The sequence below is a fragment of the Spermophilus citellus genome, assembly GCF_964194105.1.
Source record: "Spermophilus citellus genome assembly, chromosome: 13".
In the NCBI taxonomy this organism is placed as follows: Eukaryota; Metazoa; Chordata; class Mammalia; order Rodentia; family Sciuridae; genus Spermophilus; species Spermophilus citellus.
In genome coordinates, this window is record NC_138193.1 from 58,877,518 (window position 1) to 58,893,136 (window position 15,619).

A 15,619-nucleotide genomic window follows, 5' to 3' on the forward strand; every position below is an offset into this window, starting at 1 on the left:
ATGTTTAAGGCACCGAGGCCCATCATAAAGAGAACAGTTGACCCAAATGCCATGGTGAAGTGTGGTTGATAGTGAATGAGGCTGGTCCAGGGGGCACTGCTTATACTGCAGGCCATGCACAGACTTAAAGGTCAGTGCCTGACCCAGATTTGTAGCTCATGATGTCAACTCACCATCCTCTTGGCAAAGTCCTGACAAGAGCTCATCAGGGTGCTTCCTTTCAGGGGGATCATCCCTTTGGGGCTGTTGTCACTTTTCTTCTTGTAGAATTCAATTCCATCTTCTAACAATACAACCCACATGGCTTTCCAGGTGTTAAACACGCTCCCCTGGAATGACAACAGAAAGATCTGAGATGGGCGGGGTTCCTTGAGTACAGTTTGGAGTACAGCTCATATTTCTTTGTCTTCATGTACTTTTCAGTTTTTAACTGCCTGTTATGAGAAGAGAACAAAATAGAAAAATGACAACCACTGGTATTTTGTCAAAAGGTTTTTAATTTTTAGAAAATTTTAATTCCTGGGGGTGTTTATCAGAATTATAGAGTCAAAATATAGAAAGCAATTTTCCTAGAGCTTTTCAAAATATGATCTTCAGGCCATCTGATCTGATTCACTGAAGATGGCTGTAAATAAAATCTGGTCCCACCTCAATTCTGCCTTCACTTGTAAGGCCAGACCTTGCTTCCGTGATTGCTGAATATCAAACGACCCAGTTCAAGTTCTGCTGTGTCCTTGCTACTCAAACTTGAGCAGCCTTTCTGAGCTTCAGTTCCCAGTACTAAAATGGGGGTGACAACGATTGTCTCAGAGGATTCTAGCACATATTAATGGAAATAATGTGGACAGGACTTTTAAAGTTCAACTATGGTTATAAACAGGAGGTTGTATTATTAAATATCTTAAAAGATGGTCATGTTTGTATGCCTGTTTGAGTTTCTAGCACAATAAACAGCTACTCTTTCATCCTCTCTCAGTGGTAATGAACTGGTAGCACTATCATCTTGTGAATGAGGAAGACTCTGGAACATTGAGCCAGGTGCACTGTAGAATAATGAATGGGAAAGCTGAAGTCCATTTGTGGATGTATTTGTGAGCAAACAAGTCACCTCTCTTTTGGTTTCTTTTTTGGTAGATTAAGGTTTGGGGTCATCCCTGGACTTCTAGGTCATCATATGGCATGTGTGTATTTAGGGTGCTTGAAAGTACAGGATGACCTCAAACCTGCATTTGACCCTTGTGCTGTTTATTAGTTGTACATATCCTAGGGGGAATGTGTTTAATTTCTGAACCACAGTTTTTTTTAAAGAGAAGATAATAATTCTATCTTACATCATATTAGCAAGTACTAATTAGGTTTACATAATGAATAAAATATGTATGTATGTGAACAATACATATATACTTACATATATACAGGAATTATACAATGTATATTTATGCATATATATATTCATATGTGTATTTAAAACATAAAGTATATAAAACATTGTCAGCTAAAAATTGCCAACAAACTCTGTTAATTTCAGGAGGTCAAGAACCTACCACTGAATGACATTACCAGGTCTTCAATAAATAATTTGTGGCATGAATGGTTGTAATTTAAAATCACATTATGTGATAATGAGTATTTAAGACTAAATGAGGAAGATGTGAAGAAATGATTAACACTAGAGTAGAAACAAATTATAACAATGTTTTCTGAAATTATTCTACAGACACATGCAGGACTTAATAAATAGCACAGCTTTGATCAATATAGAGGGAAGTGATCCATATTTTTATGACCAGCTTGCTCAGGAAAGCAGCCTTCATTGGAGAAGGGAAGTTTCATTTTGTTAGAATTTTTTTTTTTTTTTTTTGGCTGGGTGGGGGCTGGATACTGGGGATTGAACTCAGGGTCACTTAACTACTGAGCCACATTCCCAGCCCTTTCTTATATTTTTTATTTAGAGACAAAGTCTCACTGAGTCACTTGGCACCTCACTGTTTCTGAGGCTTGCTTTGAACTCAAGATCCTCCTGTCTCAGCCCCCTGAGCCGCTGGGATTACAGGCGTGTACCACTGTGCCTGGATAGAACTATTTTTTAATTAAGATACACACACACACACACACACACACACACACACACACACCTATAATCAGCCTCTAATGGGCCATGACCAAGGGAGTACAATTTGGATCTCCACTCTCCTTCATGCGCATTTCAGGCTGACTTTCTGTGGTTTACTTTCTGCTCCCAAGCCTGCTGATTGAGTTTAATTCAACTCAAGGACGGTAAATAGATTCTATCTCAAGTGCCAGCTTAAACTAAATAGGAGTGTACGCCTGAATCTGGGCAAACTAGAAAAGCATCTTGATCAACAGCTGTGTCCATGCTCACAGAGATCCTAAAGTGCTGCAGTGCTTCCATCCCTTGGTTCAATCAGATTTTACCTGAATATGGATGTCAAGAAGAAACTCAGACAAGAGCCTGTGTGCAGGCATGGCTAGGCTCTATGAAAATCACTTGCGAATTGGTCTACAATATGAGTGATGCTATCAGAGTCAATGTGGCTCACAGGAAAATTAATACTTACAAAGATTCAGTTTGGAGTAATGCCAACTGCTCCTTTAGCAACAAATTAACCATTCTGACTAGACTGAGAAAATTTCTTTTTCTGGTTTAATTTGGGAGAGGGCTTTGGAAAAGGAATAAAGTAAATTCCTTTGCCTCTATTCCTTGACCCACAATACCACCCTGTCATGACCACCACAAATTAAAATTATCATCCAGCTCCCAGCAGATCCTGCTGCTTATCTCAAATACAAAGAGCTTCTATATAAAGGTCTAGTTGCCCCAAAGGAAGACTATACAAAGAAGATAATCACTTTTTCTTGTCCAAACATTTCCTTTGATGGGCTCCTAAAAGAGTTGTCCCCCATCCCCAACTAAAATACACTATCACTTTTTTGCCCAGGCAGAATAATTAATCCAAAGCAACACTGCACTATTTCCCTTTTCAAAAAATGGACAAGGTCAGACACTATGCCAACACATTAAATAATTTTAATCAAATTCCTTCCTATTTTACATCTTAGATTCATATCCAGTACATAAAGAACTCCTTAAAATCAATAAGAAAAGTAGAAACAATATGCTTTTTACACGGGCCAAAAAATGATAAACAGGCATGAAATCAAAGAAGATATATGAAAAAGTGTTCACCATCATTGTTAATCAGGTAAACATGGATTCAAACCACAATGAGATACCTTGACACATCCACAAAAGTACCCAACATTTATAAAGATAGAGAAGAGCAAGATTTGTCAAGAAAGAAGAATAACTGAAATTTCTATACATAGCTGGCAGAAATGCAAAATGTTATATCCTATTTGGAAATTTTACCCTAAAGCTAAACACAGACACGTGCCCTTTGCACAGCAATTCCACACCTGGTCACAGATCTGAGAGAAATGAGTGTATACTGCCAAAAAGGTTAGATACTAGAATATTCATAGCATCCATGCAACGTCATTCATAATAGCCCAAAATGGAGAATAACTCAAATATCCATCAACAGGAGAATGGATAAGTAAACTGTACAGTGAAAACATATAAATTTATTATTAATACAGTGAATTCACATAACAGAATACAACTTAATGATTTAAAAAAGTGAACTACTGGTACTTACAACACCACAGATCAATTTCATAGACGTTATATCAAGTGAAAAAAGAACAGGCGAAAAATGTACTTAGAGTATGAATTCATTTATGTGAAGTTCAAGAACAGGCATAACTGGTGAGAGGTTACACTAATGGTGACCTATGATGGGAGTATAGAGTTGGAAGGAGAGCAATGATTTTTATGGGATACTGTCAATGTCTCATCTTGTTCTGTGTATGATGTACATTATGTGTGTGTGTGTGTGTGTGTGTAAAAATTATGGCATAGCTTACATGCTTTTTTGTATATATGTTTTCCTTCGAGTTAAAAAGCAATGTTCTGTTTAGCTCTATACAGGTCCTGAGAATTAATTCCATGAAGGGCATACACAATGATTATAGTAATATGGCTCTGTTCAGGTTGCTTTTTATGTGGTGCTGGGGATTGAACCCAGGAGCTATAACACTGAGCTTCATACCCAGCACTTTCAATTTTTTTAATTTTGATTTATCATCCAACTAATGATAAAAGAGTCTGCTTCAGACACAACCTGGTATTGAGTGTAACAAATGAACATTAAGTTGCCCAGGCTGGCTTTTAACTTGTGATCTTCCTGCCTCAGCCTCCTGAGTCACTGGGGTTATAGACAAGCACCTCCATACCTGGCCAGGTTGATCCTATGAAAGAGCACTATTCTAGTTTAGTTACCTTTCTCATTTGATCACTGGAAAAACAGCATATTCATGCAACATAGGGCCCTTGACTGAATAATGAAGTTTTTAAAAGCAGTTGTGCATATTATTGAGTCATTTGGAATTGGTTGAATATAAAAAGTTATGTTAGTTACAATGGCATTGTATCAGGGTTAAATTTCTTGGATGTAATAATGGCATTCAAGATTACATAGGAGATTATATAGGAGAATATCTTTGTTCTTACTAGATATATGTTGAAGTAGTGGAGTGAGTTAGCATGATGTTTGCAAATTACTCTCAAATTTCTTGATATAAAATTATATGTGGGCATATTTGTAGAGAAATATCGAGAAGGAAAAAAAAAAAGCAAATGCATCCTTTCCTTACCAATGGATGAATCTAGGTAAAAAGTATATGGTTAGTGGAAGTGGTTTTCCCAATTTCTATAGGTTTGAATATTTTTAAACAATTAGGGAAAGTTAGTAAATAAATTTACAACATTTGACATTCTATGTATTAAAATTTCGAATATAATTTTACTGAAATATATAGAAAAATCTGATCAATAAAAATTGAAATAACTAGAAATCAGAAAGATGTATCCACAGACTTTCAGAGTAGAGTTTCAACTAGATGACTGCTAAAATCCTTTTCAAACCTTAAGTTTAATATTAAACTGTAGGCCTATCTAGGATAATACCTTCCATAATCACTCAGGGCTTTTGACCTTAGAATTGGAATAAATTGGTAAAAATCTGTCAGAACTGCATTCCCTTTGCAGACAATTAAAGCATCCAGAGACAACTGTCCAAAGTGAATGTGTGCTTTCCTTGTTCAAATATAGCTGTAGGGGCTGTCAGCAAACTCCTAGAGAGATGTGTCATTTGGGATTTGGGGTCATTTTGCAAATTGAGGAACCTAATACTTGGAAAATCAAGAGAAATCTGGCCACTATAAAGCTTGCACTCTCTTCCAGGCCTGATAGTGGTGAATTAGGTTAGGATGATGGAATTCTCTGGTAACCTGACAATAGATCTTATTGGCCATTCTTATATTTTTCCCTGTCTGGCCTCAACCTTCTTGGTGCTCACCCAAAAGCAAACCTGGAAGTGTGATTATAGACTGACCAAGCTAGAGAAGAATTTAGGACCATCTATCAACACTTTTACCATAGAGATAAAGCTGAGGCCCCTGTTAGGTGACTAGGCCTTGTACACCTGCCTAGTTAATGTGAAACTGTCACTAGAACCAAGTTCTCTTGATTCCCAGTTTTATGCGCTTTCACTTCCTCTCAGGTGGTATCTTCATTTTGGTTCTTAGATAACTAATTCTAAAATCTGGATCAATCTCTTTTTTATAACACTTAGCCAACTACTTCACTTTAATGGAGAAACACATAGACAGATATATGATAGATATAGGTTGAATATTTCTTATCCAAAATTATGCTTGGAACCAGATGTGTTGCAGATTTTGATTTTTTTTCTGATTTTAACATATCTGCATATACATAATGATATAACTTGGGGATGGAACACAGTCCAAGCATGAAATTTATGTTTCATTTTTACCTCACATACATAATCGAAAGGTAGTCAGGCATGGTGGCACATGCCTGTGATTCCAGCAACTTTGGAGGATAAGGCAGGAGAATGGCAAATTCGAGGCCAGTCTAGGTAATTTGGTGAGACCCTGTCTCAAATTAAAAAATGAAAAGAGGTGGGATGTAGCTCAGTGGTAGAGGACCCCTGGGTTCAATCCCTAGTACCAAACAAAACAAAAACAAAACAAAAAGCAAAGGTAATTTTGTACTATATATTAAATAATTTTGTGCATGTTAAATGGTGTGGAATTGTCCACTTGTGGTGTCAAGCCAGTGCTCAAAAGATTCAGGTTTTAGAGCATTTCAGATTTTTTATTTTTGAATTAAGGTGTTCAATTTTGTTTGTGTATGCATGGTTTGCATGTATACGCATGCACGCTTGTGTGTGTGTGTGTGTGTGTGTGTATGTGTGTAGCATATGTCTGTTTTCTTCCATTACAAACAAAAATCTATTCAATTACAGGCCCACAATGGTGGGTTTTAGATGCTAAGTCAGATTTAAAGTTTCCTGGTAAATATATATATTCATCATCATGGGACTGATATATCAGAGTTTGACATTACATGACACCAAAAGAAGAAATCATAAAAGGATAAGACATCTGCCAGGCACAGTGGCGCATGCCTGTAATCCCAGTGGCTCAGGAGGCTAAGGCAGGAGGATCGAAAGTTCAAAGCCAGCCTCAGCAAAAGCCAAGCGCTAAACAACTCAGTGAGACTTTGTCTCTAAATAAAATACAAAATAGGGTTGAGGATGTGACTCAGTGGTCAAGTGCCCCTGAATTCAATCTCTGGTATAAAAAAAAAAAGATGAGACATCTGATCATATTTTTAAAATGAACTCTGTACATTAAAAAATAAAGCAATAACTGGAAGCAAAAGCAAATGCATGGGTATTTACAATATATCACTAAATGATTAAAGGTAAAGAACCTTAAGGTATTTTTTAAAACATTCTAGAATCAATAAGAAATATACAAATGCTCTCAGTTTTCAAATGGGCAAATAATATAAACAGGCAATTCTCAAAAGAAGAATTACTGTGGGTCCAACAAAAATAAAAATGGATGACTTCAACAGCAACAGAAAAATGCAAATTGAAATTAAGTAAGACACAGTCCTTTTATTTAATAAGATTTTTAAAAATATTTTAAAGTAAAATGTATGGGCCAAGATTTGGGGAAAGGGCATTTGGGAGGGGAAGAGCTCTATGACTCAACAGTTTAATGTGGCTGTCAAAAAAAAAAAAACTACACTCATTGTGGGTTGTATAAATAGAATAGGATCTAAAAGAGGAAAGCAATATTCTAACTTTAAATGGGCATAGCCAGGAAGTGACCAGGGGCCCTGGAACTGGATGACTCCTGCTCAAATCCCAACCCCAGCACTTTCTTTAGCAGTGTGACTTTTAAGCAAATTTCTACATCTGGCAAATGAGGATAGTAATAATCCCTATGTCTCAGGGTTGTTGGGAGGTTAAATGAAGCAATCCACATAAATTGCTGAAATCAATATCTGGCACACAGTGAGCACTCTTTAAATACTACCTATTCCCTCTAATTCCATATTTATCAGGTGCCTGGAGAACTATGCTGGGTTCAGATAAAATTGGAGCCAGTTCAAAACAGAATACAAAGATGGCACCTTCTCTCCTGGAAGATTGCTGAAGGAACTGTCTATGAACAGGCAGAGCAGATGAGAATTGTCTTTAAAAGTGTGAAACACTTGGATTATTCTGGAGTCCCACTAGTTTTATGCACAACTCAAAGGAAAACAATTAAATTAGTGAATTCCTTAACAAAAGAAATATTCAAGATGCTTGTTAATAGAAAAATAAAAGAAATGCAGGCTACAGAGAAGAAGTTCAATTGGACATTTAACATCCTTTTCTACCCTGGGATTCTATGCATTTGTCCCAAAGAGCCTGCTGTCCTTATTTCCTTTTATCTTTTTATTTCTATAATTCCTATTTCTAATCTTTGGGCCTCATCAGCAAGGCAAAAAGTAACAATAAGTCTTAGGAGCACATTTTACATGTCATCTAAAAATGAACATCCTGTCTAAAATTATTTTTTTTAATACTTAAAAAGTTGCTATAATATGGAACCCTGATTCCTTGGTCTCTGTGAGTCTATTTTAGGCAAATTTCTTTCAAGTTCATCCAACTAATGATAAAAGAGTCTGCTTCAGACACAACCTGGTATTGGGTGTAACAAATGAACAAGATCCAGTCTCTGCTCTCAGTTTATAATTTAACAGGGAAGAGAGTAACATCTAATTAATTGTGATGAATGCACAAATTAGAACATGCCTTCCTGTGTATGTCCAGCTTCACTGAAAGAAGCTACAGATCAGCTGAGGGCTGTTGTATGCCTGTGACCCCAGCTACTCAGGAGACTGAGGCAGGAAAGTCACAAGTTCAAGGCCAGCCTGGACAACTAAGCAAAACCCTGTCTCTAAATAAAATAAGGAATGGAACTGGAACTCAGTGGTAGAGTTTTAACCCAGCAGGTAATAACCCCTAAGTTTGATCCCCAGCAACTGAAGAAAAAAAAAAAAGCTACAACCCATGGCTGACAGTTGGGGCAATTGGACTTTTGTGTTTATCTATAAAATGAAGATAACAAATTACCTACTTCTCATTGTAAAGGTTAAAGGAGATGATAAAGGGCTTAGCAAAGCAACTAACTGGGAGCAGGGGTTTGAAAAATATGTATCCAGGCACCATCATATATGCCTACAGACCCTGAGACTCAGGAGGCTGAGGTGGGAGGATCACAAATTTGAGGACAGGGGCTGGGATTGTGGCTCAGTGATAGAGTGCTCGTCTAGCACGTGCGATCACAAATTTGAGGACAGGGGCTGGGATTGTGGCTCAGTGATAGAGTGCTCATCTAGCACGTGGGTTCGATCCTCATCACCACATAAAAATAAATAAATAAAATAAAGGTATTGTGTCCAACTACTTCTAAAAAAAATAAATGTTTTTTTTTTAAAAAAATTGAGGCCAGCCTCTGCAACTTGTCAAGACCCTATTTTAAAAAGTGTAAAGGACAGGGGATATGACTCAGTGATAGAACCCAGGTTCAATCCCCAGTACTGGGAGGTGAGGGGAACAAGTACAGTGGTGTAGGCAAGGGTGGAGTTATTCTGGCTTGAGGTTCTTCTGAGTCCCTCCTATTACAGCAAAGAGTACTTTTGGAACAGAAAGTCACTGCAATATGAACCCAAGATGGCCAGATAGAAAGTGGTTAAGCTCGGCTCTATGCAAAGCTGAGGCCACACTACCGGGTTCCAAACCAGATGTGCCACTTTTATCTGGGGGATCTTGGGTGAGGCTCTGCCTTTCCTTATCTATAAAGTCAGGATAATTGTACCTATTGTGTAGGGTTGTTCTAAGTATATCACATGAAGGGACTGATGCATGTGATGCTTAGAACTGTCCCTGCTGCCTGGCAGACACTGCATGTGTTAGTCATTACCATGATGACGAATCAATGGCTGCAAATCTCTGGGATATTTCATCCTGTCCAGAAGACAAGCCAGCTGTAGGAAAGTGTTCCTGGGCGAGGACCCAAGATTCTCTGCTCTCTCTTTTGTCCCAGACTCTCCCTTTCTGCCAGTTTTCTGCAGCCCTTTTCTTTCCTGCCTCAGCCCCATATCCTTCTATTTCCCAACACCCTAATTCCTGTGCTTTCTCCCAGTCTCACAGGACATCCAAGTCCCAAAGCTGCTGAATCAGTCCTGTTGTACCTACTGGTTGCTGGGAGGGTTGTCGTGGAAACCATGGTCTGCTCCATAAACCTCTAGGAATGAGGGAAATGACTTGGAGGAGTCTAGTCTATTTATTGTATTCATTTGCTCCTTTCTCTTTTTTAAAGCCATGCATATGAACATATTCCCTTCAGCAGTATGTATTCAAACACATGCAAAATAAACACCCTAATCAGAGAGCAAAGGAGGCTGAGGTTACTAAACCCAGTCTTGCCCACAATACAATTTGTTCAGACCCCACACTGCTTCTGCTGAGTTCATCTGACCTCCCTTTTGTCGGCTTGCATAGCCTGCCTTTCAGAACACTGCCTGGCATCATGAGATGGTGGTCTGAATCCCAGGTTAGCCTCTTACCAAATGCTTGCTAGGGAACAAGTCACTTATTTTCCCTGAGCCTCATTTTTCTCAACTCTAAGATGAGAATCACAAAGTGGTAAAGACTGAATGAGGTCACATTTGTATACCAGCCAGCTGCTACCTAGTTGAGTCTAAATGCTTCTTGGAAAAAAAAATTTAAAAAGTGACAAGACTTTGAGGCAAGGAGATCTGGGTGTTTGGAATGAAAAGGTTGGAAAATGACAGAATTATGTGTTTAAGATAATTATAAGTTTAAGATAATTATGTTTTTAAGATCTTAGGAGGCCAAAGAGGAAACATAAATTGTGAAATATTATCTCTCAACAGAAGAAAAACAGAAACATTTTGTAGTTACTAGCCCATTGGCTGTCAAGACCAAGATTTCTAATGACAAAATTCCTCTGTGAGCAGGAATATCATATTTCTTCCACCCAAAATATTCCAATAAAAGCATTTATAAAACAAGACCAAAGAGAAAGTTGTCCTTTATTACTATCCAAGTGCATAAGAGAAAAAGATGAATGGAGAGAGATTCATGTTACTTGTCATGTTTTAACACAAATAGTCACGGTCAAGGCTCCTAATAGTCTCATCAGAGAAAGATTTTCATGGCTCTTTCTTCATGATTAACTTGGCCACCAACCCAGTGACTGAAAAAACTTAATATCTAAAGAAATTAGGAACGTTTACACCTTATGGGAAACTCTGGCTCCAGGTTTAGTTCCACAACTGACAAAGAGAATATTTATGAACCAAATTTTTCTTTAAAATGTCAAATTAGCCAGAAATGGTGGTGCATATCTGTAATCCCAGATATGCAGGAGGCTGAGTCAGGAGGATTGAAAGTTCAAGGCCAGGCTCAGTAACTTATCGAGGTCATGTCTAAAAAAAATAATAATTTTTTTTTAAAAAGGGCTGGGGATATTGCTCAGTAGTTAAGTACCCCCTTGGTACCAAAAAAAAAAAAAAAGGGTGAGGCTGGGATTGTGGCTCAGTGTTAAAGCATCCCACCCAAAAAAAGTCAAGTTAGAGGACATAGCTTGGTGGTAGACCATGAGGCCCTGAAATAAGATTTTTAAATAAAAACAAAATGCCAAATTAGAAAATTTATATGGAGAGTATTCAAGTGGCCCCCACATAAAAATGCAAACCATAGGGAAGATGTAAATTGAAAACAAAAATTTTAAAGATACAAATTGTGAAAATATCAGTATGAAATTTTACTAGGTTCTAGGCACTTTTCTAAATGGGCATCTACAGACCATAATCTGAGAGAATGATTCTCACTAATTAGAAGTTATTTACTAATTTAAGTTCATATGCTTCATAACCCTGACTCTATTATCCTCCTTTCCTAATGAAAAATCTCAGTTATTATAGATTGAATACATATTTTGTAGTTGAGAGAAGTTTAAATACAAGCATGCAAACTTTATAACAGTAAGTTTCATTGCAAGATGTTTTCCATTGTCTAAAAACCAAACAAACAGAAAACAAACCATGCAGAAAATGTTTCCATTCACCTGCTTTTCTCAAGAAGCCCAAATGGATTAGGCAAATCAGTCAACATTGATTATTATTGGTTTTCAGAGGAAGCACCAGTTCCTATCACAAGAACACTACATGCACCTCTGTGTGTAAAACTGTGTCTCTTCCAAAGGATGTTTCAGATTAGCCAGAGACAGTACCAGCTAGAGGCACATTTATCCTCCAGCACCAACTCATAACTCCCCAACACAAATACATTGCAAACACTTAGATTAAATTTGCTTTGCAAGACCCTGGGGTTCTGAACAGAGCTCAGTGCCATGAGTCAGTGCCAGGAGTCAGAGTATGTTTCTGGTCCCAACTCTGTCACACCCCTGTAACCGTGGATCTCAGTCTCCTCTTGTGCAAATGAGGAGATGAGGCCAGCTGATTACAGGTCCATTTCAGACTGAATTCAGAATGGGAGCAGGCAGCAATATATGCTGTTCAGTCCCCTTAGAAGTAGAACATTTTAGGCCAACATGTAAAACAAAGCCTAAAACAGGGTCATGTTAGGTGTTCGTTCAGCAGAAAGGCAGCGGGAAGGATGTACTAAAATTCCGTTCACTTCTGAATCTCTGGTTTCACGTGGGTTAGTGTGAGCATGCTTGTGTGTATAGGTGTTGCCCACAGGATGCCAATAAGCCCTATGTGTGAATTCACCATGGGGGCTTTTCACATCAACTCAGAAAACACACAGCCAGAATAAGAAGAAAGATGAATGGCCTTAACAAGATTTAGTGTTCCTGATACCAATCGAGTGAGACGAGGCATTTTTTAAGTATACTCAGTTCTGTATATCCTACTCTTTAAAATTGTGCTTTTGCCACCTTGATGGCCTATTAAACAAATTCATTAAGAGTTGTGAGTGAAGAGATTTCAGTACAATTTTTAAAAGATAATGGGTTTTTTAGACATCAATTTTAGGAAGATGGCCCAAGAAATAAACTATAATTACTATATCATTTTTCAACTTATTTTTAATCACCCCCCCCCCAAAAAAAACCAAATAAACAACCCTGAGGGTAGATTTAAATTTAAAAAGAAACAGTCTCTCCGAGTAACTTCTGCAGTAGAAGAGTTGGCTCTTTCGGCAGACGCACATGAGTGACTCTTAAAAAGTTTATTCTAAATTGTGAGGGAGTTAATCTAGGCTCCTCCTTCCAGATCCTGCTGCTCGGAATTCTCAGGTCCCCAAGATTAAACTGTGCTAAAGTCTGAGCTGGATCAATTTCCCTTTAAGAGACAGAAGGCAGTAGAATACATATTGAGTCCTCCACCCCAACCTTCCCCAGTGCTGCAGTGAGCTCCTGTATGCATCCCAACAGGTGCAGCAGAATGCATTCCTGAAAGGAACTGGGTCGAGTTCGAAGCTAGACACCAGTCTTCCCCTTGCTGTCTTGAGTGACAGCCTCGTAAGTGGTGCTTCTACTTACCTTTTTCACAAGGTAGCCCTCCCTGATCTGCTTCGGTTCCATGCCGGTGGACAGAAGGAAAGACGGTTCCCTTCTCAGACAAGTCCTCTCAGAAGCTCACCTTCCTCTGAGACCCCAGGCGGTTGTGGGCTGTCTTTTTCACAGTGAGGTCTCTTTCACAATTTCCCTTCTGCTGGTGATCGCATGATCACATCCTCTTCCCCTCAGTGGGCTGGAAGAGCAGAATAAGGAACTGTAGGGCCAAACAGCCCAGGCTTTGCTCATACTGGAAACATTAAAAATACAATTGGGTGCAATATTTGCCAAGATAAATTTTTATTACCATAAAGAAAAGCATTATCTTTTTTATTTTTTTTCCTAGAGAGGAAAAAAAAAACAATAAAAAGAAAAGGCAGATGAACAAGAAAACTTTATTGGTAGAAACTATCCTGCTTAGGAATTGTTCTTGAGACCCTGAAAATGTTTAATAACAATACCAAGAAATCCAGAGCCATCTGATTAGCATAACTGAGGTACCTGCTGTTAAGTGAACATCTACGACTCTCCCAGGCCCTGTACCAGGTGTTTGTCAGCCTACCTTATTTAATTTGGTCTTCTTAGGAGCCCTATAGGAGCCAGGCAGGGTGGTGCACACCTGTAATCCCAGTGGCTCAGGAGGAAGGCAGGAGGATCGTGAGTTCAAAGCCAGCCTCAGCAAAAGGTACTAGGAAAATCAGTGAGACCCTGTCTCTAAATAAAATACAAAATAGGGCTGGGGATGCAGCTCGGTGGTCAAGTGTCCCTGAGTTCAATCCCCAATACCCCCCTCCACAAAAAAAAGAATCCCAGAGGGGAAGTATATTGCTGCCCCTATCTTAGAAATAAGGAAACTCAGGCTTGAATAAAGAAAGCGGTTTTCTCAAGATGACTCAGCAGGTGAGAGGTGAAACAAGAACAGAAGGGAGGAACCACACCAGGGTGCCCCTGCCTCCCACTACGTATGACAGCAGTGCCCACAGTGGACACTCACCCCACAACAGGCCTATAAAAAGAAGTCTGCGATCAAACATGTTTGAGAAACTGTTTATTATAGTTCCAATTTGGTGAATGAGCTTACAGATTAACCAATTAAACATCAAGTACCACATAATGATTGCCATAACAGCTTCCCAAACTTGCTTGACTACAGAAATCTTTTTCGAACTATTCCTATAGACAATTTGGTTATGGATTGAATTGTGTCTCCCCCCCCCCAAAAAAAAAGAAGTCGTAACCTCAAGAACTTCAGAAAGCGACATTTTTGGAATAGGGTGGCTATAGATGTAAATAAATAGTTAAGTTGAAATGAGGTCATGCTGGAGCAGAGGGGCCCTTAATCCAATATGACTGTTCTCTTTATAAGAAAAGGAAAAGAAGAGCCACACAGAGAGAAAACAGTCATGTGATGACAGAGGCAGGGTTACAGTGACGAATTTAAAACTCAAGCAATGCCAAGGATTGCCAGCAGCCCCAGAAGCTAGAAGAGGCAAGCAACGGTTCTCTCTTTGAGTGTCATGGAGAACATTGCTCTGCTGAATTGAAACCTCCAGAACTCTGAGACAATACATGATGCTGTTTTCAACCACCCACTATGTGATGATTTGTTATGGCAGCCCTAGAAAACAAATGCACCTTTGAAAAGCTAACATTGAAGATGGGCAAGTTATTTAATCACTCTGTGCCTCAGTCTTCTCCTCTATAAAATAGGAATGATAGCACCTATCCAATGGGGTCATTCTGAAGATTAAATGAAATAATACCCATAATTTCAGAAGTGTCTGGGAACACAGTAAATATCCATAAATGTTAGTTATCCCTCATCTTCAAGGAAAGTTTCCATTATCCCAGAATTGGCCCTTTTCAATAATTAGTTCAACAGAGATCATAGAAGTAATCATAGGACTAGATTTCTAACTAGTTCCCTTTCCTTATTATACCAGTCAGTGTTCTTTGACTGTAATTGACAAAAACCAATGTTGGCTACTATAGGCACATAGGCATTTACTGGAAGAGAATAGGATGGCTCACAGACATGAAGGAAAAGTAAAGACTTGGGTCTCTGGAGGGACAAGAACCAGGGCACTGCAGGATTCCAGAAAGTAAAAACCAACAGCCCATCTCTTTGGGGCATCAAGGTGAAAGTATTCTGGTGGTTTTTGTGGCCTGTGGCAATCTCCAGGTATCAGGGCGCTGAGTGGCCTAGTTCAACTTGAAGCTTCCCTCTCAGGAATCTCAAGGGGTAGCATGTGGACTGATGGCCCTAGTAGGCCATGCACCATGGGGGCAGGGGTTTCCCCCCAAAATAAAAGGAAGATGCAGAAGTAGTAGAAGAGTGAGAGGTCCCTAGACGGGGAAAACCAACAGATGTCCTTGAAGGTCTGAGGAGCCAGGAACATTAGGGGAAGGAAGAAGTTCAGTGCTCGACATTCTCTGAGAACTTCCTGATTCATTCTCTTCCTTCTTTCCAACTAGGTTTCTAATCAGCAGTCATGATTCCTCTATTTTTCAATTTTTTCCTATTAATATAGATTACATAAAATTGTAGATAACTTGC

General features: G+C 38.8%; 1 protein-coding gene across 2 annotated transcripts in view; it reads right to left on the reverse strand.

The window, feature by feature from the left end:
- Positions 1–15,619, reverse strand: part of PLEK (pleckstrin) — a 138,031-nt gene that overhangs the window by 17,052 nt on the left and 105,360 nt on the right. For both annotated transcript variants that reach the window (XM_081265357.1, XM_081265356.1), the window contains 2 exons: positions 13,048–13,258; positions 174–329 (listed from right to left, as the gene is read on the reverse strand). In XM_081265357.1, coding sequence (XP_081121483.1) covers positions 174–329; positions 13,048–13,089 — 198 coding nt within the window. In that variant the 5' untranslated portion in view covers positions 13,090–13,258. The remainder of the gene's footprint in view (positions 1–173; positions 330–13,047; positions 13,259–15,619) is intronic.